This window comes from Streptopelia decaocto, assembly GCF_964273445.1.
Source record: "Streptopelia decaocto genome assembly, chromosome: 15".
Classification (NCBI taxonomy): Eukaryota; Metazoa; Chordata; class Aves; order Columbiformes; family Columbidae; genus Streptopelia; species Streptopelia decaocto.
The window spans coordinates 5,328,792-5,348,225 of NC_138670.1; the positions used below are offsets into that span (position 1 = coordinate 5,328,792).

Sequence of the window (19,434 nt, forward strand, 5' to 3'; positions counted from 1 at the left end):
GGGGTCTAGCATCCCTCCGCACCCTCAGCATCCCTTGCCCTTGAGTGCACCGGCGGGACCGGGGCTGACCGAGAGCCGCTTTCTGTCCCCAACCTCGTTACCAAACAAGAGGGAGGGGGGAAAAAAGGCAAAAAAAGCAGACAAATAAAGCAGAGAGGCGGGAGGGGGGTGGGAGGCGGGAGCGAAGGGGTTAAAGGCAGCGCTGCAGCCGGCGGAGGGAGCGGAGCCGCAGCGGAGCTGGATGGAGCCGTTAAGTACCGGCGCCCGGCAGGGGCTCCGGGCAGAACCGAGCGGCAGCCGGCGGGCCGGGCTCCCCGCAGCCCGGCCGGTATGAGCGGAGCCCCGGCGGCACCGCGGGGACCCGGCGGGGGCTGAGCCGCGCGGAGCGGCCCCCCCGGCCCCGCCGCTCCCGGGGGCGGCCGGCGCATGGAGCGGCGGCGGCCGGGCCGGCCTGGGAGAGCGGCCGGGGCGGGTAAGGAGCGGGCGGCGGGGGGATCGGGGGGATCCGCCGCCAAGGTGGGCTGTGGGGAAGGGGCATCCGCGCTGAGGGCGGTTAAAAACGGGGGGGAATGAATTAAGAAAAGCGCAACAAAGCGCATGTGGGGGCGGCGGGAGCTCCCAGGCCGGGTGGGGGGACCCCGACGGCGGCACCGAGCGAGGGTGGCGGTCGGTTCGGTGAGGAGGAGCGGGGAGAGCTCGGCGGCTCCCCGGGGGTTAAGGATGCTCGGCGGGAGTTGTTGGGGATTCTCGCCTGGGTAGGGATTTTTCGCTCTATTCTGCTCCTTGCCAAAGGGTTTCGTGCTTCGGAGCGGGAGACGAGCAGGGAGAGAGCTCGCCCTCCTCCTCTTCCTTCCGAGACTTTGTGCAGGAACATCCTCGGCAAGAGAAATGGGGAGCGATGCTAATCTCCAAGTACACCTTCCCTACTTGTTTTCTTCTTTCGATACCTATGCTGACAACTTATTGGAATATTTTAATATGAAGTTAAAAGAAATGTGTGCAGGAAAAGCAGAGACAGTTGGAGAGCTGCATGAAGGTTACCTTGAGCTGAGCATTATAAACCATTTCTTCTGTGAAGGCAGGATTAAACAAAGTTTCTCAGCAATTTGGAGCTGGGAAGCAGAGTCTGGCAGTGGGGACCAAGCCCCAGCCCCGGGGTGTCCTCCCCCAGCCTGGCCCTGGCCCATCTGCACCTTCCCACCCTGCGAGTGCCGCAACCTTCCCCTCTCCAGGGATTTGTGCCAAGTTATTCTTGATAATGGGCTTGGGTTGGGTATGGCTCACTCCTGCCCAAATGTCACCCCGGCTTTGGGGTTCCCGATGTGCAGGGTCCCAGCAGCACTTGGGCTGGGGGCGGCTTTGCTGAGCCAGCAGCTGGATGGGATCCAGCTGTGCCTCCTTAGGGACACCCCTGCCTTCCTCCCATCCTCCTCCTCGCCTGGTTCAGAGCAGCCCCGTGTGAGCGTGCATCCCCTCCGGTGTGCGTCTCAGCTCGCTAAGTCTTATTGAAAACCGTAACTGGATTTTGCAGACTGGGCATGAAATACCTAGAGCATAATATGTATTACAACTCATTAAGTTAAGCCCATTCAGTGCTGTCTGAATGAAGTTAAATCACCTTTTTCACAGGGTTTAAGTGTGGAAAGGGTGCCACAGGTGAGGATAGCACAAAGCGGGAGAGGGAGTGCAGACCCTGCAGCAGTCCGGGGAGTATCCCTTAGTGTCACCAAGACCTATCCCAAATACCGCTGTGTGTCACCACCGACACAAATCTGACACTCCACCTCCCAATGGAGGTCTCGTTCTGGCCTTGCAAGGAAAAAAAGTGGAAATAATGAGGAAATAGAGGCTTCTCAGCGTTGCAGGTGGGGATGGGGCTGATGCTGGCAGCAGGGATGCTCGGGGAGGGAGGCTGGGGGCCAGCAAAGGAAAGCCAGGTGCCAGCAGATGGGATAAAGCTGATGGGTAGAGTCAGATAACACATGTTCTGGGGATTGTGGGGTGATTAAAATAATAATTATAATGCAGGAACACAGGGTGCATGTCAGCAGCTGGGATGGGGGTACTGGGTGCAAGGGCTGCAGCATCTCTGCTGTGCTGGCTCAGTTAAATCATCTCCCCAGTTCCCCAGCATCCTCCGCCTGCCTACATCTCTGGAATACATGGCTATTTCCTCCCCTGCCATCGGCATCGTGGCGTGTGCTTTTTAAATGATTCATGGCTTAAATCATTTTTCTTTTTTGAGGCATTTTCACATTTGCTTGGGGAATTCATCCTACAAGAGACTGGAACGGGCTTTGATGTAATTGCGTGCGGAGGAACAGAGTACAAAGCACAAACCCCCCGTTTTGGCTCCGGTTGGGCCATTGTAAAGCAAAATACATGGGGAAGCAAGTGGAACCCTGCAAACTTCTGCATGCTGGAGGGGTGGGAATACCTGGAAATCAGCAGCCTGAAGGCAACTGCATTTCTGCACCCCAGCTTGGATTTGGTTTGGGGATCCCCTTGCCTGCCCCACAGCATATCCTGCCAATGGCTGCAGGGTCGGGGTGGGGAATGAGCATCCCCTGGGTGGGGGCTGGGGTGTTCGTGGGAATTCACAGACCTGGGCAGCTCAACAGCAAATGTTGTAATATTTAAAAATCGGTTTAGAGTTGCTTAAATCAACTTGGTTAAATAAAATAGCCCTTGTCTGGATAGCACTGGCTGGTCATTCTTGGTGCGTTGAAATAATCCAGGGCAGGATCCAGCCCATTACCCCAGGGTTTATTTATAACTAACTCAGGCCTTGCAGAAATGGTGCTGGTGCATGGTGGGTTTTCATTGTCTAGAGAGTATAGGGAGTGCTAATAGGAGGCTGTCTAATTAGCATGGCCCCGTTTCTGTGGATCTCGCCTTTTACAGGCGTTAATCAATTAGTCTGGGGCAGACTCATCCCTCCAGAGGGAAGGATCTGTGATACCTCCCAAGATCAGTGCTTCATGCCCAGCTGGGCTTGTGGCTTTGGCTTCTCCTTGCCCTGGTCAAGTGCTGAGACCATTGGTAAATCTTCTCCAGAATATTTAAAAATCAGGTTTTGCCCATAAGCAAGTTGAAACCCTTCCATTGATTCCCAGCAAGGGAAGAAGATTTACAAACCCTCCAACACACTTGGAAATCCTGCACGGAAATCTATCAGCAGATGGGCAGGTCCTGCTCTGGATTTACAAATCAGGCCAATAAATCCTGAGTAAGAGGTTTTTCCTTTGCATATCTTGGTGGTTTGGCCTACAGAAGGGATTTAAAAGCTCCCCAGGGAAGCACGTGCCTGAGGAACATCTCACCACAGAGGAAGAGGTACCGACCCTGGGGTGAGTTGTGTCCCCGCACAGGGACAGAGCAACCACCACTCGCTGTGACACCCCAAATCTGCTGAGCTGGCTGTTTTTAGGCACACATGAACCTTTCCTGTCCACCTCTCCCAGCGGAGGGGATGCACAGACATGTTTCTCAGCAGAATTAAGGCAGGGAGCAGCTGAATAAATAAACTTTGCTTTGATTTAAAGGCAGGTGAGTGCTCGACTGGCCCTGGGAGAGGCATGTGGTGGGTGCTGGGTGCTCAAGGGGAGATGTGACACATCAGGTTGTCCTGCTGCAATGGAAACCTTGATTTTTCAATGTCTCGTTTTATCTCAGTTTCGTTCCCAGCAGTTATGGTATTTAAATTCAGTGTGATGTGTCTCATTTGCTGCTTCTGTTTCAAAGAGTGAGAAAGGGCAAAAATCCATTTTCATGGGGCTGAAGATGATGGTGGGTTGACCTGGGAGCTCAAGTTGCCCAAATTCTGCCTGGGCAGCAAAGCCAAGCTCCTGCTGTGGTGAACTCCTGGGGATGGAGGCTGAAAGGTTTGGGAGGTGCCAGCACTGGCGTCCCTGGGTGTTTATGCTGGTGCCACTGGTTGGTGCTTGTGCTGGGGAGGCACAAGGGTGTGAAGCCACATGAGCTGCTCTGCGGTGACAGAAGTCACCCATTGCCAGCACCCTGCGAAGCCGAGGGTGGGGATGGAGGGACACGAGGCTTTCTCAGAAGGCATGTGGTCCCCTCATCAGAGCAGGTGGCTTTTGGGTGACAGCAGCACACCAGGCACTGTGTCCTGCACACCTCTGTTTTCTAGGTCTCAGCAGAGGTGTTTTTGGGGGAAGCTGTGCTGTGCTCCCAGGAGAGTGGGTGAGCACCCAGGGGTGCTCAGCAGGGTGCAGGACCGAGGTGGGTGCCTGTCCCACAGGACAGCAGTCCCGGCACGTTGCCCTGCTGTGGTCATTAGACTCCATCCCATCCCACTGTATTTTAAAGGCCTATTCTTTCCTTGTCCCTCTGATAAGAAATGCTAATGATGTGATGAAATTGGATAGTTTGGTCGCCTTCTCCTCCTAATGGAACTCTTGTGCTCATTAATTTGCTGTTTTTAATGGGTTGATTGTTCTCCTGTGCTGAGGGAACCACGTGAGCCCCTTAGTGTGTTTTGCCGCGGCTGGATGTGAGGTGGTGCTTGAAGGCAACTGAACCTTGGTGCTCAATAATTGCAGAGCAATTTGGAGACAAGACCCAAATGTATAATTTATTGGCGCTTCGTTCATCCCGGTCACAGAGATGCTCACGCCACACAGTGGAGCCTCCTCGGGACCAGTGCCCACCTCCCCGTGCAACAGCTCTGCTCGGGGGGGAAAGATAAATCTTGCAAATTAATGAAGATTTCCTTGGCCCCATAATTGTAGAGCCCCAAACGCATGGGGCAGAGCTCCCCTGCTTTCTGCCGGCTGCAGTGCTGCTGTGTTCAGAGGGAGGTGGTCCAGGCATGGAGGGATGGTCAGCGGGCATCCCGCTGCCAGGACGGGGATTTCAGCTCTTGGCAGGAGCGTGGCAATGGAGGTAGGCAAGGAACCAGCCCCCCTTTTTCCCCCCATCCTAGCTGCCTGCTTGTAACAGTGCAAAGTGCCTGGGAGCAGTTTTCCTGTCAGCCTTTGTACCCGGCTGCCCACAGCAGCCCATGAAAGCCCAGTTTTGCATCACTGCCTGTTGCACAGCACTGGCTGGTTAATGTCCCTGTTGGCATCACTAATTTGGCTGGTAAAGTGTGTCACTGCTGTCCTCCAGCCACGCCAAGGCTGGGCTGGCACCGCTCCCCTCCTGAACCCCTGGCAGGAGCTGCACCAGGGGTGCAGGCGTTGGGGGGTGCAAGTGTTGGGGGTGCGATGCAACCCCTGGGAGACACTCGCCGTTGCAAGCTGCAGTGGGGACAGGGACCCACAGGGTCCTGCTGAGGTGGCTGGTCCATCCACCCAATGTTGGCTTCATCCACACAACATGGGGAGGGCTGGGGGTGCACAGAGCAGTGTGGTGGGGTGCTGTCAGCATCCCCCATCCTGAATGGCCACCAGCAGGGTGGGACCCCCTGGTTAACCCTCCCAGTCAGCCCCGATGTCCCCATCCTCCGTCGACACGGTGAACATCAGTGCTGGCTCTATTTGCTGCACCCGCTGTTTGTAAACCATAGCCGGCGAGGGAGCCGTAAGCCGAGCACATTATCTCCTCCAGACAATTAGCAGAAGCATTAATGGAATATATGCAAATGTGCAGTAATTGACCTGCGACTCCACAGTTCATGATGGAGAAGGATGAGCTCCAGATGGCTTAATGATAGTAATTTAAGCCTCTTCTTTATATGCTGTGCTTCCTTGCCGTAGCCTGGCAGGACTAAGCCGTGGCAGGGAGGAGCATGGGTGGCAGTGAGGACACCCGGAACCAGGGACAGCCTTGGAGCCATCCCGTTTGCATCCCAGCAGTGTCACAAACTGCCCCATATTCAGCCTCTAGGGGTTGGACCATTCCCCGAGCTGTGCCACCTTCCTCCTGCCATGGAGGCGTTTGCAGGTGCAAAAGCTCAAAGAGCAAGCAGTGTCCTTGCTCAGCTGCTACTCAGAGTTTACTCAGCCTTTACTCAGGCTGTGTGGGCACCAAGTGTGGCTGGGGAGGGGGTGGTTTGGGGGAGCTCAAGGGGCTTGTGACCCCCCAGTAATCTGCCCCCCCCACCATGCTCAGCCCTGATCTCCACAAAGGTTCACCTGGCAGAGCCAGAGGTATTTGAATAACCACTCTGGGAACCCAAATTAAAATATTTATGTATAATTCATGCCATATGTTCCACCAATATTTTTTATTTAATCAACTGAAGACAGATGGCAGGAACATAGAGGCCATTAAACTAATGGCACTTTGTCTTTCCATTTATTTTCATCTCCTTTCCTAAAATAAGACAGGTCTGTGACAGCCAGCACACCCTGGGCACGGGGCCGTCCCTGTCACCTCTGGCATGCTGGCAGGGTGCGGTGGCAGTGACATTTCCCACTGTGAAGGTGGAGCTCACCACACAGCCCGGTGTGGCTTTGTCCTGGGCACCACATCCACATCTCCCTCCTGTCCTGCATCCTTGCGCTGGCGGGACACAGAACGGCCCCTCCACAGGGCTGGGAGGTGATGGGGAGTCCGGGCATCCCCCTGGCCATGCAGGGGGACAGGGACCACACTCTTCCCACAGCCCGGGATGCTTTCCTGAGCGTGCCTCTCTCTTTGACTTACAGGTGGAGATTTCTTGCCCTGGGAGTGAGATGAATGGGGTTTCATCAAACAAAGGCTCCCAGGCAGCATTTCAGGCTCCAAGACGCGTCCAGGGACTTTTCATTCTTTGTCTGAAAGGCGGCCGGTGTCGTTGCCATTAGAGAGATGCCTGTGAGAGCCAGGGCCGCCGAGCGAGCGAGAGGAGCTGCGTCAGCTCATCGGCTTTCAAATCACCTTCAAACCCTCCCATTCCTTAACATGATCCCTCCAGCAGCCCGGGCTCCGGGGCACAGCCGGGGGGCTTTGCCAGGAGGAGAATAAACCGGGGACGGCGGCAACAGCCAGCGCTGGAGAAACCTCCCGTGCACAGTGGGAGGTACCCCAAAATCCGCCCTCGCTGCCTTATCCAGCCCTCTTGGACTTCAGTAGGGTCAGACAACAGCTTTGCACAGCCTCACTCTGCAGCCCTCGCTGTGATTTTGGGGCATCCATCTGCTCCCCCGGGAGCCACCTCCAGCCTGGGGGGGCAAACTCCCTGGGAGCACCCCTGAGACCGGCGAGCAGCTCCACCGCGGCGCCGGCTGCCGCGGAAGGGATGAAGACGCTATGGCCAAATTATTGGTAAAACTCCAGCGGTATTTTCGGCGCAAACCCGTGCGTTTCTTCACCCTGCTGGCTCTGTACCTGGCGGCAGGCAGTTTGGTTTTCCTGCACTCGGGCTTTGCCGGGGAGTCTACGGTGACAGGGACCCAGCGTGTCCCCAGGGAGGGACCAGGGCTGCCCTACCTGGGGGTGATGCAGCTGAGCCGCGGGTTCAAGGCGGCGGCGACAATGCCGGAGGGGGGACGGCGACACGGTCCCTGGTTCAAAAGCACCTCCAAGGAACCGGTGGAGAGGGGCAAAGCCGGAGACCACAGCAGCAGCCGGAGCTGGGCGCTCAGGGGCAGGAGCGGCCGCGAGAAGGAAGAGGACAGAGGTAAGGGCTGGGGACACACGGGGCCGGGGGGATCCATCCTCTTGGCCGCTCCCGGGGAAGCCTCATGCGCCGGGGCAGTGGTCTCTGAGCTGGTTTGGTTGTGCATCCCTGCCAGGAACAAGTTTCTGAGCACGTGCTCCCATTAGATGTGAATTTATTTATTTATGAGCCACGTGCATGTGCTACTCCAGTGCTAAGATTTTCTTCCTGTGCCCCAACGTGCTGCCCCGGGCATCCCCTGGGGTGCAGCACCCTGCTTTGGGGACCACTGGTCCAGAGGACGTTCCCAGAAAAAAATCTTCTCCCTCCTTCCACTCCTTCTTCCCCAGCTGCCAATAATCCACTTTTATTTTTCCATTTTCCCTCTTTCCCACTTGCGCACCATCACGCTCTGGGTTACACCTTGCTGGGACAGGCATTTTTGGGGGTGCCAGCTGGGGAGAGGCTGCACCCAATCTTCATCCCATTCTTTGGCTGTGCCATGGGCCAAATTCTGTGTTAATTTTTTTGGCCCCAAGGAACTTTAAAAACAGATTTGTGGCCTGTTTTCTGTTTACTGGTACATTCAGGCAGGAGCTGGCAGAGATTGCTGAGCAGGCAGGGCTGGGGTTTGACTTTTCAAGCCGGGAGATCCCAGCCTGAGGTGTGCGGTGTGGTATCAGGTGGGACTGTTATTAATGAACAAGGATAACTGAATGTAGTCATTCTCATTGATTTTTAAAATGTCATCTATTTATCCTGAAGGCAGCTGCGTGCAGACAGACTCACACACTTACTCTGAATTTGGGTGGCAGTGAGCTGCCCATCAGGGCTTTTGCATCATCCCAGTCATTACTCAGCTCATCGCCTCCCTCTCTGGCACTCACAAGCACCCAGTGCCAGCAGATCTCCCCGAAACACATCGTGTGTCCCCCCTGTGCTGGCTATGCTGCCCCCCAGTGAAGGAGGTTGAGGTTGGATCTTGGGAACAGTTTCTTCCCCAAAGGGCTGTGGGGCATTGGAACAGGCTGCCCAGGGCAGTGGTGGAGTCACCATCCCTGGAGAGGTTGGACAGATATGGTTCTCAGGGACATGAGTTAGTGCCAGGGGTGGGTTAACGGTTGGACTCTGATCTTGAGCCTGTGCCCCAAAGCTGGGCTTTTCTAGGAGCTGCCCACAGGGCTCGGCTCCTGTGGTTCCCTGAGCATCCTCCTGGGTGGAACAGGGGGTGTGTGGCTTGGAGAGAAGCAGGAAACCCCCACCCCATGACAAGCTGGAGGTTTCAGGGGGTCATGATGCTGAGCCAGGCTTGGTCCCCCAGGCCTTGGTCCCCTCAGCCTACCACAGGTCAATGCCCACCTTTGCTCTGGACAAGACACACAATCCAGGGTTGGACTGGTGAGGAAAAATGGCTTGTGGTGCTTATGGGAGACTAAAATGAGATGAAAAGGGAGTTTTCCCGTTGTGCCCCCTAACAGAGGGCTCTCTGGGAGCATTTCAGAGGTGCATGTGGCCGAGTTGCTCCATTAATGTGAACTGACATTTAGTGAATCCTCACCAGATGGCTGACGAGCCCAAGCTGTCGCTCACCGTACTAACCCCAAGCAGTCGCTCCTGTCCCTGGCCATATGCCCCGTGTCCCCCATCATTAACCTCTGCCGGTGCCACCGTGCCTGGCCCTGGTGGGGGCTGCGAGGGACAGGATGCTGGTCTTAGACATCAGTGCTTTTAGCTGTTCCCAGGTGCTCTGCAAATATTGTCTTTCCCCTTTTTAATCTTAATCTCATGCAGGAAGGCTTGAGATGGGCAGTGGTTAATGGCAGAGCATCTCTGCACCTCCTGAGCAGGATGGTGCAGAGAAATTCTCCAGCCTGATCAGTTCCCTGAGCTGGCAGGCCCATGGGGCTGGCAGAGCCTTGGAGACAGGTGCTGACATCCCCCTTGCTCCCCCGCTCCTCCTGGGCTGGCTGGAAGGAGCAGGCAAGTTTTAATGATAGTGGTAATTAAGCAGGGAATGGCTTAACAAGGTGGCTGTGGAGGCTCTGCCATGTGAAATCACTCCACAGGGAATCCCGCTCCTAAAATCAACTCTGGTTTAGCTAGCATGGTGTGTGGCTCTGGCTTGCTGGGGCAATGTGCCTTCCTCCTCTTCTCTCTCCTGATCCTCTGACAACCCCAGTTTCAGGCCAGTGCTGCAGCTTTACAAGGCACAGCTCGAGGGCAGCCCCATCTGCCAGGGAAATGGCTTCGTCTCCTCCACATGCCTGTGCAAAGGTGCATCTCTTGCCTTAAATGTGGGGGCATTTTGGGGAGCAGTGAGTGCCACGTCTGTCTCTGGTCCTTTGCTGGACATCTCCAGCTGTTGCCAGTTGTAGCTGGACCCCACTGTGTCACACGAGCAAGTGACGCCATGAAAACAGAGGGACACAGACAAAGATGTCCCTGTACCCACTCTCGCTCCTCCTTCACTTCTTGTTCTCGTCTCTCCCTAATTATTCTGGTTGCCTTCCTAATAAGTTGCAGCACGCAGATGATGAGAGTGATGGATTGAAGGTGACACACATCAGTCACCAGCTCTGTGCAAACAACTGGAGTCATGCCACGCTGCTTAGATCTGTCCTGGCCCAAACGAGCTGACCTGCTGAAACCTGCTCAGTGCTGTGGAAATACCACGTTGTGCTGCGAGTAATTGGGAGCGAGGAGTTATGACTCTGGGGGTTAAAGTTATCAGGTGTATTTATTTCTTTCAATCTTCCTCCAGGCTGGCTGGAGAAGCCAGTTTGCAGCGCTGGTGGGGAAGGTGGGAGTCTGTGTGTGGGGCACACCAGGCGGGGGGTCTGCAGGACATTGGGTTCAGGGACCCCCAACAGATGCAAAATCCAAGCAGGAGGTGAGAAGTGTTATCCCATGGCAGGGTTTGGTATTGGAGTAGCACATGTGGGGATGCTTTGCTGCTAGAGGGATATTTTGGTGTGTGATGAAGACATGGCAATGAAAGGAGACACAGGGTGAAAACAAGACCCCCAGCTGACACGGAGCATCACAACGGATGCACAGGCAAGGAGGTGGCTGCTTGTTTTCAGATTATTGGGAAAGGCTCCATTTGTCAAATAAATGATTTCACCGTAACTATTTATTCAGCTCTATGCCCTGTCTACTGGCATCTTCATTTGCACAGGCATCGGCCTTTGCCAAGTGTTAGTGCTTGGCAAATATCCCCCACCTCGATGGCTGGGATGGGGAAAATGAGCTGCTGGCTGAAGAAAATTTGTTTTAAAGTGTATTTCTCCATCCTGCCCACCCCTGTATTCCTGATGGTGCAGAGTAAAGGGGATGGGTTATTTTACCATATAACTCGTCTCTTTTTGGAGCCGCTTTGCTCAGTTTTGAGGCCGGTGGGAAGGAAGAGGAGAAGCCTCGGTACAGAGCAACAGCATCCTTGCTCTCCAGAGAGGGTGTTTCTGGGCTTTGCCTTTCCTCGCAGCATTTGCAGGGATGCGTTATACCCAGACATGAGCTTCTAAATCAAGTGAACAAACATTGCTGCACATCCCTATTTAGGGAAAAGTCAAAAGAGGGGGTGAGAACTCAGCGTGCTCACCCTGACTGGTTCTCACCCCCTCTCCTCTTCCCCACAGCGAGATATATCGGCTGCTACGTGGACAACACTCGCCGGCGCACGCTGCGCGGTGTGTCCTTCTTCGACTACAAGAAGATGACAGTCTTCCGTTGCCAGGACAACTGCGCCGAGCGGTAGGGCGGGAGACGAGCACCGCGTCTCCATCAGTTCCCGCGTCTCCATCAACTCCTGCATCGCATCTCCATCAATTCCCGCTCAACATCAGCGTTCCTCTGCTGTCACAGTTCCCTGCCCCGGCTGCCCCCCTCCCCTCCCCTTCCTTTCTTCTCTTATCTTTATGTTTATGCCATTTTGAATTTTTTTTTATTGTTTGTTTGTTTGTTTTTTAATTCACTGGTGTTTACCAGGACCCCATTTTCCTCCCCCTGAAAAAGGTTGAGAGGGATGATGATGGACTCTGTCCTCATATGGGGCAAGGGGCTGTAGGGGCTCTGATTCAGTGCTGGGGAGTAGGAATAGGATGGAAAGAATAAAGTAAACTAGAGGGCGTTTGGAAAAGATGGACCAAACATGTTACAACGACACAAAAATTTCCAAACGCTTCAATGAGATGCCAGGTTTTACTAACCTTTTTGTAAATGCTCTTTGTTCCCTCACCTGCTGTTTGGACTGTAAGAGTTTCATTCATGGGCGGTTTGTGGTTGCAGAGATACTGTGATTTCAAAGTGGGTCTGTCTTTTTGAAACGCCCAGTGTTTTCAGTTGGAGGGGACCTACAATGCTCCCCTAGTCCAGCAAGACACCCTTGGGTGCTGTGCTGCTCCCAGCACTGGGGATGCTCCTGCAAACCCCCCTGGAGCCAGGGGGTGCCCGGGGATGTGCTGACCACCCCATCTCCCTCTCCCCAGGGGTTACCTCTATGCGGGGCTGGAGTTTGGCGCCGAGTGTTACTGCGGACACAAGATCCAAGCGTCGAACGCCAGCGAGTCCGAGTGCAACATGGAGTGCAAGGGGGAGCGGAGCAACACCTGTGGGGGGGTCAACCGCCTGTCCATCTACCGCCTGGAGCTGGCCCAGGAGTCAGCCAGGAGGTGTAAGTTGGGAGCATCCATGTCCTGACTTGGCCCCGAAGTGGGGGGACCCCTCATGGTGCCGATGGGAGGGAGTCCCAATGTCCCTCCGTGCTGTGTGAACCAGGTGGTGGCTTTGTGGGGTTCAGGTCTGTGTCTGGGGTGGTTTTTCTCCTACAAACCATGGGGATCACCTCAAGATCATCGAGGCCAATAATAAACCAACACTGGCACAAAACCCTGTCCCTAAGAATCTCATCTCTGTGCTTGTTCAACCCCTCCAGGGATGCCGGAGGGTGATGAGAGCCGGAGAAAAGTGGCTGCTGTGCTGATGAGCAGCTGGAGAAAGCAATGGGGATGGAGACATGGGGGCATGCAGAGACTCTTGCTCCTGAGCCTGGGGTGCACAGGGTGTAGCAGCATCATTTTTGGGGTGCAGCCCCTTGGGGCTGGGTCAGCATTGCTCCCAGCACCCCTGTGACCCCTCTGTCCCTCGCAGATGGCAGTGCGATATTTCGGGGGTGCTTCCGCCAGCCAGACAATGTCTCCATCGCCCTGCCCGTCAGCCGCCTCATGCTGAACATGTCAGTGGACAAATGCGTGGACTTCTGCACCGAGAAGGTACCGGGGGGCTGGAGGGTGCAGGTTGAAAGCTTAATCATGTAAATTGTCACCAGAAAGGGTCATACTGGGTAAATTTCAGTCTGATTTAGTGTAATAATTCTGTGTATCCAAACTATAAAGGCTCAAATTGATTGTGTCATCAGGAAGGGGAAAGGCTGGCAGTGGGCATTGCTGGAGTATTTATTAATTAAAATTAGGTAAATTATTAGAGGAAAAGAAAGAGCTGCAGGTGGGGACAGTCCTGTCCTCCCTTCATGGCCTCCCCGGTAGAGGACGGTGGGGAATAAACCATCACATCACTTAAATACAAGCAGCTGCTCCATCGCTGGCTCCTCTTTCCCATTGCTTGGTGTGTAAATAACCGGAGCCCCTCGATTAACCCGGTGCTGCCACAGCCTGGCAGTAAATCGCTGAACAGGCCTCATAACTCTGTGCTTTGAAACGCCGGCAAGTACTCCATGGGGCTGTGTGATGGCTCTTAGTGACCTCGGTGTGGGTGACAAACTCACAAATGACATGCCGCAGCTCTGCCGGGAGCACCAGTGCCTGGCTGCTTTGCTGCCCGAGCCTGCAGGCGGCTTGGCCATGCCATGGGAAAGTCAGGGTGCAGGGGGTTTTGGGTGTCTGCAATGGGCTGCTTGGGTGGCCGGTTTGAAGGATGCTGCAGCCAGCTTGAAGGATGCTGTAATAGTTTGAAGGATGCTGCGCCGCACAGTGGGGCTGGGAGGGCGAGAATGGGTACGGGGGGCAGAAGAAGGGTCTGCAGTGGGGACTGGACCTGGTGCCACCAGCCCCGCCTCCCTCCCTTCCCCTGTCCCTGCAGGAGTACCCACTGTCGGCGCTGGCCGGGACCTCCTGCCGCTGCGGCTTCCCCACCACGCTCTTCACCCTGCACGAGCGCGAGGACGAGCAGCTCTGCGCCCAGAAATGCGCCGGCGAGGAGTTCGAGAGCTGCGGCACCGCTGAGTATCTCCTCGTCTACCAGACCCAAGTTCAAGGTGAGGCAGCGCTGGGCTGGCCCTGCCTGCTGCGGGCAGGGAACGGGCAGGGACCGCTCCAGCTCCTGCCCGGGCACACCAGCAGAAAGTGAGCATGAGATGGACTGTCTATTTGGCTCTCATTAAAAATCACCATTTATTTTAAATTCCCGGGAAGTCAATCCTCCCCTGCACAAACAGCTTTAATTACCTGGCTCAGCGCAGGAGAGAGCAGTTTGCTCTCTGCCTCTTGTCGGAACCGGGATATCTCTGTTGGAAGTGGGATATCTCTGTAGGAAGCAAGGTATCTCTAGGAAAACTCTGTTACCCTGATGTGTCGGGGCTGCTCTCCCTGCAGACAACCGCTGCATGGACAGGAGGTTCCTCCCCAGCCGGGCCAAGCAGCTGGTGGCCCTGGCCAGCTTCCCCGGCGCCGGCAACACCTGGGCACGCCACCTCATCGAGCTGGCCACCGGCTTCTACACCGGCAGCTACTACTTCGATGGGTCTCTCTACAACAAAGGTGAGAGGGTGGGTTCATCGCTGAGGGTGCCCCAGTCCCACCGGAGCTGGGAGAAGGTCCTGGTGTCACCCCTTGGGTTTGCAAGAGGGGACAGCAGTGCTGGGTACCACCAGTGCTGCTCCCTAGGATGGTTTGAGCTGGATGTTTCCTGATCCAAAGGGAATCAAAGGGACCTGACATCACATATGTCCTGTCCAGAACCTCCATGTGCTACACACCAGCCTTGGCAAGGACCAGTTTGGGGTAGAACTGGGGTTTCACCATTATGCCATTGGTTTTTAACCCACCGTGGCAGTTAGAATTTTCTAGAGGAGGGACCAGAGCAACTCTGACCCTGGCAAACAAGGCAGTTCCTGCCTTTTTTGCCCCTCAAAAAAGGATGATGGGTTTTTTTGATCAGATTTCCCCAGGAGCTGGTGTTTGTGGACACTCTCATCCTGGGATGCATAAAGTGAGAAGCAAATAAAGTCACGGCTGCGGGGTAAGGAGGACTCGTGCAGGATTTGGGAACACACAGTGCTGGTGACACCGGTATCCTGAAGGACAAATGTCCCCACGTGGATCCTGAGTAACTGCAGATAAAAATAGTGACATGTCAGGGCAGCTGAGGAACATTGACCCCCTGCTCAGTCCCCATGCCCACAACCCACCCTCTCATTGACTCAGAACTCAGGCAAACAAATGATTTCCATCTGGGAGATGGATGTAAATTCTACCACAAGCCCCAGCTGTAGCTTGCTTTTATTTTTTTTATTAACGTCAGCACCAGCCAGTTCTCAGACACCTGCTTGCTGTGTCCTGGCAGGGTTCAAGGGCGAGAGGGACCACTGGCGCAGCGGGAGGACAATTTGCATCAAAACCCATGAGAGTGGCCAGAAGGAGATTGAATCCTTTGACGCTGCCATCCTGCTCATCCGCAACCCCTACAAGGCTCTGATGGCCGAGTTCAACCGCAAATACGGGGGTCACATCGGCTTCGCCGCCCATGCCCACTGGAAGGGCAAAGGTAGGCTGGGGGGCTCAGTTACTGGAGCTGTAAAACTGGTGTTAAAGCCCATCAAAGCCTGAGCCTGGTCTCTGTGGGGGAGCCTTGGCTGTGCCACCACTTTAGGGTCCCTGTGTCCATCTCCTGGCATGATCCACAGCATTGCCTGGCATAGCCGCGGGCTCCTGTGTGGATGGGATGGAGTGGGATGGGAATGGGATGGAGAAGCGGAGATGCTTGGCTGTTGGGTGCTGTGTTGGGTCGCAAGGGCTGCAGGTGCAGGAGGACAGACCCAGCTGATGCGCAGGGCAGTGCCTGTGATGTCCCCTGTCCCTTTGTCACCTTTTCACTGGCAGCAATGGCAGCTACAGCCCAACCCAAGGGACATTTGTAGGGACAGGTGTTATTTTTGTGCTCCCAGACACCGCCTTTCCTATGCACAGGAGTGTTGTGGAGGCTCGTTAATTATCGCAATTTAGAAATTGCTGTTGTGGCATTGACTTCATTGGAAAGAGTTAAAATATTTAGCTTGATTGAACATCTGCTACCCTTAATTCCGAGTTTATTTAAGGGGAGCTTTTGCTATTGTTGCTGTTATATGCCTGGATTTCGTTGTCACCATGTGCTTGCATTGCCAGAGGCAGCTCAACCCCCCTCTCCCCATGGTCCCATCCCATAAAACCAGGGAACAGAAATGTCCCACTGCTTCCTCAGTGGCTTTTCTTCCTTGGGGGGGACGCTGCCCCCACCACAGTGGAGTATGAGCATCTTGCTATAGTTTTTATCCACATCTGCGGCATCCCAAAGGAGAGCTGCAAATTGCAGATACAGCCAGGATGGGGGCGGCAGGATGAACCCCTCACTGGAGCCTGAAAACCAGCCCAGAAGAACCTTCCTGAGTCCCTGCACCCCCTGGGCTGTCCCAAACCTTGTGTCCGCACAGGGACGGGGTACAGACAGAGGGGACCCTTCCCTGCACCCTGGCACAGTCTGATTTGGACACGTATCAAAAAACACCCCCAAATTCTTTCCAAAGGATGTATGGTGTAATTAGCTGCTGGGTTAATTGTCAGGTTAATTACCCTTGAAACAACTTGCCCAGAAAGATGGAGATTTTCAAAGGCTGGGAGGTTGCTGAGGGCTGTTGGTTTGGCACAGGGGGGTGGCTGGACACACCCCCCCCCAATTCACTGACCCCCCATGAAGAGTGAACGCTCAATGAGGATGGTTCATTTGTGCCACGTCTGCAGTTAGCACTGGGGTGCAGGGTTAAATAAATCATCCAGAGGACAAAATAAAGTGATTAAAGGTGAGTAATTAAGAGAGGGCAGGGGGCTCCCATGGCCAGCTCACCCTGCAGAAATCCCCTTGCTCTCCGCAGCCCAGCTCTCCAAACTGTTTCCTTCTCCCAGGAGCTAATTTGGGGGGAAAAGGAAAAAGTAAGGCACCCTCTCGCCAGGCTCGCCCACAGCTGCCGGTGCTGGGAGGGATTTTCCTTCCCCGCAGTTCCCAGCCCTCGTGGAGCCCACAGAGGCCACGGCCGCCGTGAAACCTCCACTTGGTTCCGTGACATTAATTTTACAATATCCCTGGAGCGGCTCCAAAGCAAAGTTTTATGTGATATGATTACACAAGGTGAATTGTCCTGTATCTGTTTAATGAAACAGATACTGTGTTTAACGATTCTTTGGGGAATTAAACAGAGTTAAGCTATTAATCAGGCATCAGTTTCTGGGGGAGGATGAGAGGAAGAGGCAGATACCCAAAGCTTTTATGCTTTATGAGATGGATGTATAGGGCGCTGCCAGGAGAGTTGCGGCTTGTTATTGATGTTTCATTATCCCTTTTATCATCTGATTTATATGGGAGGATCAATTAGTGAGAAGGATAATTTGGGGACAGACTTTTTAGCAGGACCTGTTGTGATAGGACAAGGGGTGATTGTTTTAAACTAAAGGAGGGGAGATTCAGGCTGGACATGAGGAAGAAATCGTTGTCCCTGAGGGTGGTGAGAGCCTGGCCCAGGTTGGCCAGAGAGGTGGTGGATGAACCATCCCTGGAGACATCCCAGGCCAGGCTGGACGGGGCTCTGAGCAGCCTGAGCTGGTGAAGATGTCCCTGCTCATGGCATGAACTGGATGAGCTTTGAAGATCTTTTCAACCCAAAACATTCCGTGATTCTGTGATAACTGAAAGATTTGGTCAAAAGTTTGGATTCAACGATCTTGAGTGTCTCTTCCAAGCAAAATGATTCTATGATTTCAGCAGGGAGCTCAGGCTTCTGGAATGAGAGATGGGGGATGCAGGAGGACATGGGGAGACACCCACTAACGGTGTCCTCTGCTCCTTCCAGAGTGGCCAGAGTTTGTGGCCAACTATGCGCCCTGGTGGGCAACCCACACGCTGGACTGGCTGCGCTATGGCAAGAAGGTGCTGGTGGTGCATTTCGAGGACCTGAAGCAGGACCTTTTTGTGCAGCTGCAGCGCATGGTGGGGCTGCTGGGCATCACCGCCTGCCAGGACAGGCTGCTCTGCGTCGAGGGACAGAAGGACGGCAACTTCAAGCGATCGGGCTTGAGGAAATTGGAATATGATCCATACACTCCTGAGATGCGGAAGATGATCAGCGGCTACATCAAAACGGTGGATGCGGCTCTGAAACTCCGAAATCTGTCGGGGGTGCCGGACGATTATTACCCAAGATGATGATGATGATGATGGCGGGGGGAACCTGACCCTGCGTGGCGAGGAAAGGCTCGGTCTGCCCGGCCTCTACCTCCTTCCACCCAGTGGGTGGCTTTTCTTTTAATTCTCCATCTGCTGCTATTAGCTGTTAATTAACTCCCTGCATGAGCATCGAGTGGTCCCCAGCCAGCGCTGAGCTTGCTTGGCCGATGCCGACGCGGATCCCAGGGGATGTGGGTGCCTTCATTCCCCCTGCTATGGGGTTCCTGCTCTGTCCCACTCCCATTTTGGCTGCCACAGCCCCCCACCTTGGCAATGGGCACGGGTGTCCCTAACATCCCCTCGCTCCATGCCCAGCACTGGGGGAGCTGCCTGAACCCCATGGAGCCCATTGCCCTTCCCAAGGAAGGAGAGACCTGGGGTTTGGCACCACATGGGTGATGCCCCCTTGGATCCTGCTTGGGGTGATGGAAAACAAGAGGGGTGTGCAGGGGACAGCGGTGCCTCCCAATGAGGTGGCCATGTCCCCGTGGCCAAATCCTGCCTGTGGGACCCCCACCTCAGCCCACCCTCTCCTCCCAACAAGCAAGTGAAGCCAAAGCATCTCCCAGAGCCTCGGGAAAACGCTGTTCGCTACGTTGGCTTTGTGCAGAGCTGCATGTGTCCCCAGCTGTCCTCACCCTGTGTCACCTCCCAGCCCGTCCCGGCTTTGCCACAAACGAGCTCTCTCTCCTTCTCCCATCCTGCGTGTCCCTTTTGGATGTAGGTGCAAAAGCCATATATTGTACGCAGCCTTTTCTAGAGTTTAGGTATTTAATGATTGGCTTGGGACTCTTGATCTTGCTAGAAATGACATGTGCGGGTCGGAATCTAGACACACCCCTCAATCTATATTCAAAGAGAGAGAAGAAAACTCCGCGGAGAAAAAGTAGAATTTAAATAAAATATATTTTTCTAATGTGCATGCGGAGCAGACGCGGGCAGCGATGCTGGGGGACTCCGGGTTCCTGTTTCTTTGCACGGAAGTGGGCGAATGTGTTTTTGAGGAGCAGATGCCCTGTTTTTAACTCTTCCCTTGACAAGTGCTGGAGGTTTTCTAGGAAAGCGGGTGAGCCCCATCCCAGCAGCGGGAATGGAGCTGACCCCGGCTCCTTCGCTCGCAGCAGCCCGGGGGCTGCCTACCTCGGTCACAACAAATCCTCAGGTTAATCCAGCTATTAAAGGAGAGATTTTGTTGTTATTCTGCTTTCCTGTGTGTTTGTGGGGCCACCTGAGCACCCCAAGAACCTGCACCCACCCCTGGGAGGTGGGATTGATGTGGGCAGCTCCTCTCGCCCACCTTCAATCACAGTAACGTGATTAAACGCAGCCAAAGTGGCTCCTTCATGGGAGTTTTATTAAGTGTACTCTGTCCTTACAGGCAGGTTTATTCGGGGTTGTGG

The 19,434-nt window shown here is 54.6% G+C and overlaps 1 protein-coding gene across 1 annotated transcript; it reads left to right on the plus strand.

Annotated features, from left to right (window-relative positions):
- Nucleotides 1–297: 297 nt before the first annotated feature.
- Nucleotides 298–19,340, plus strand: WSCD2 (WSC domain containing 2). Its single transcript, XM_082066349.1, has 9 exons — nt 298–472; nt 6,618–7,570; nt 11,188–11,302; nt 12,037–12,221; nt 12,698–12,819; nt 13,646–13,820; nt 14,158–14,322; nt 15,128–15,328; nt 17,661–19,340. The coding sequence occupies exons 2-9, from the start codon at nt 7,201–7,203 to the stop codon at nt 18,011–18,013; spliced, it is 1,686 nt and encodes a 561-aa protein (XP_081922475.1). The 5' UTR covers nt 298–472; nt 6,618–7,200; the 3' UTR covers nt 18,014–19,340.
- Nucleotides 19,341–19,434: the final 94 nt, after the last annotated feature.

What these genes read in the sequence shown, in the direction of transcription:
- WSCD2 (XM_082066349.1), top strand. Translation starts at nt 7,201, where the DNA reads ATGGCCAAATTATTGGTAAAACTCCAGCGGTATTTTCGGCGCAAACCC. An exon ending in CGAGAAGGAAGAGGACAGAG is followed by an intron (nt 7,571 to 11,187) that starts GTAAGGGCTGGG and finishes TCTTCCCCACAG; the next exon opens with CGAGATATATCGGCTGCTAC. An exon ending in CAGGACAACTGCGCCGAGCG is followed by an intron (nt 11,303 to 12,036) that starts GTAGGGCGGGAG and finishes CCCTCTCCCCAG; the next exon opens with GGGTTACCTCTATGCGGGGC.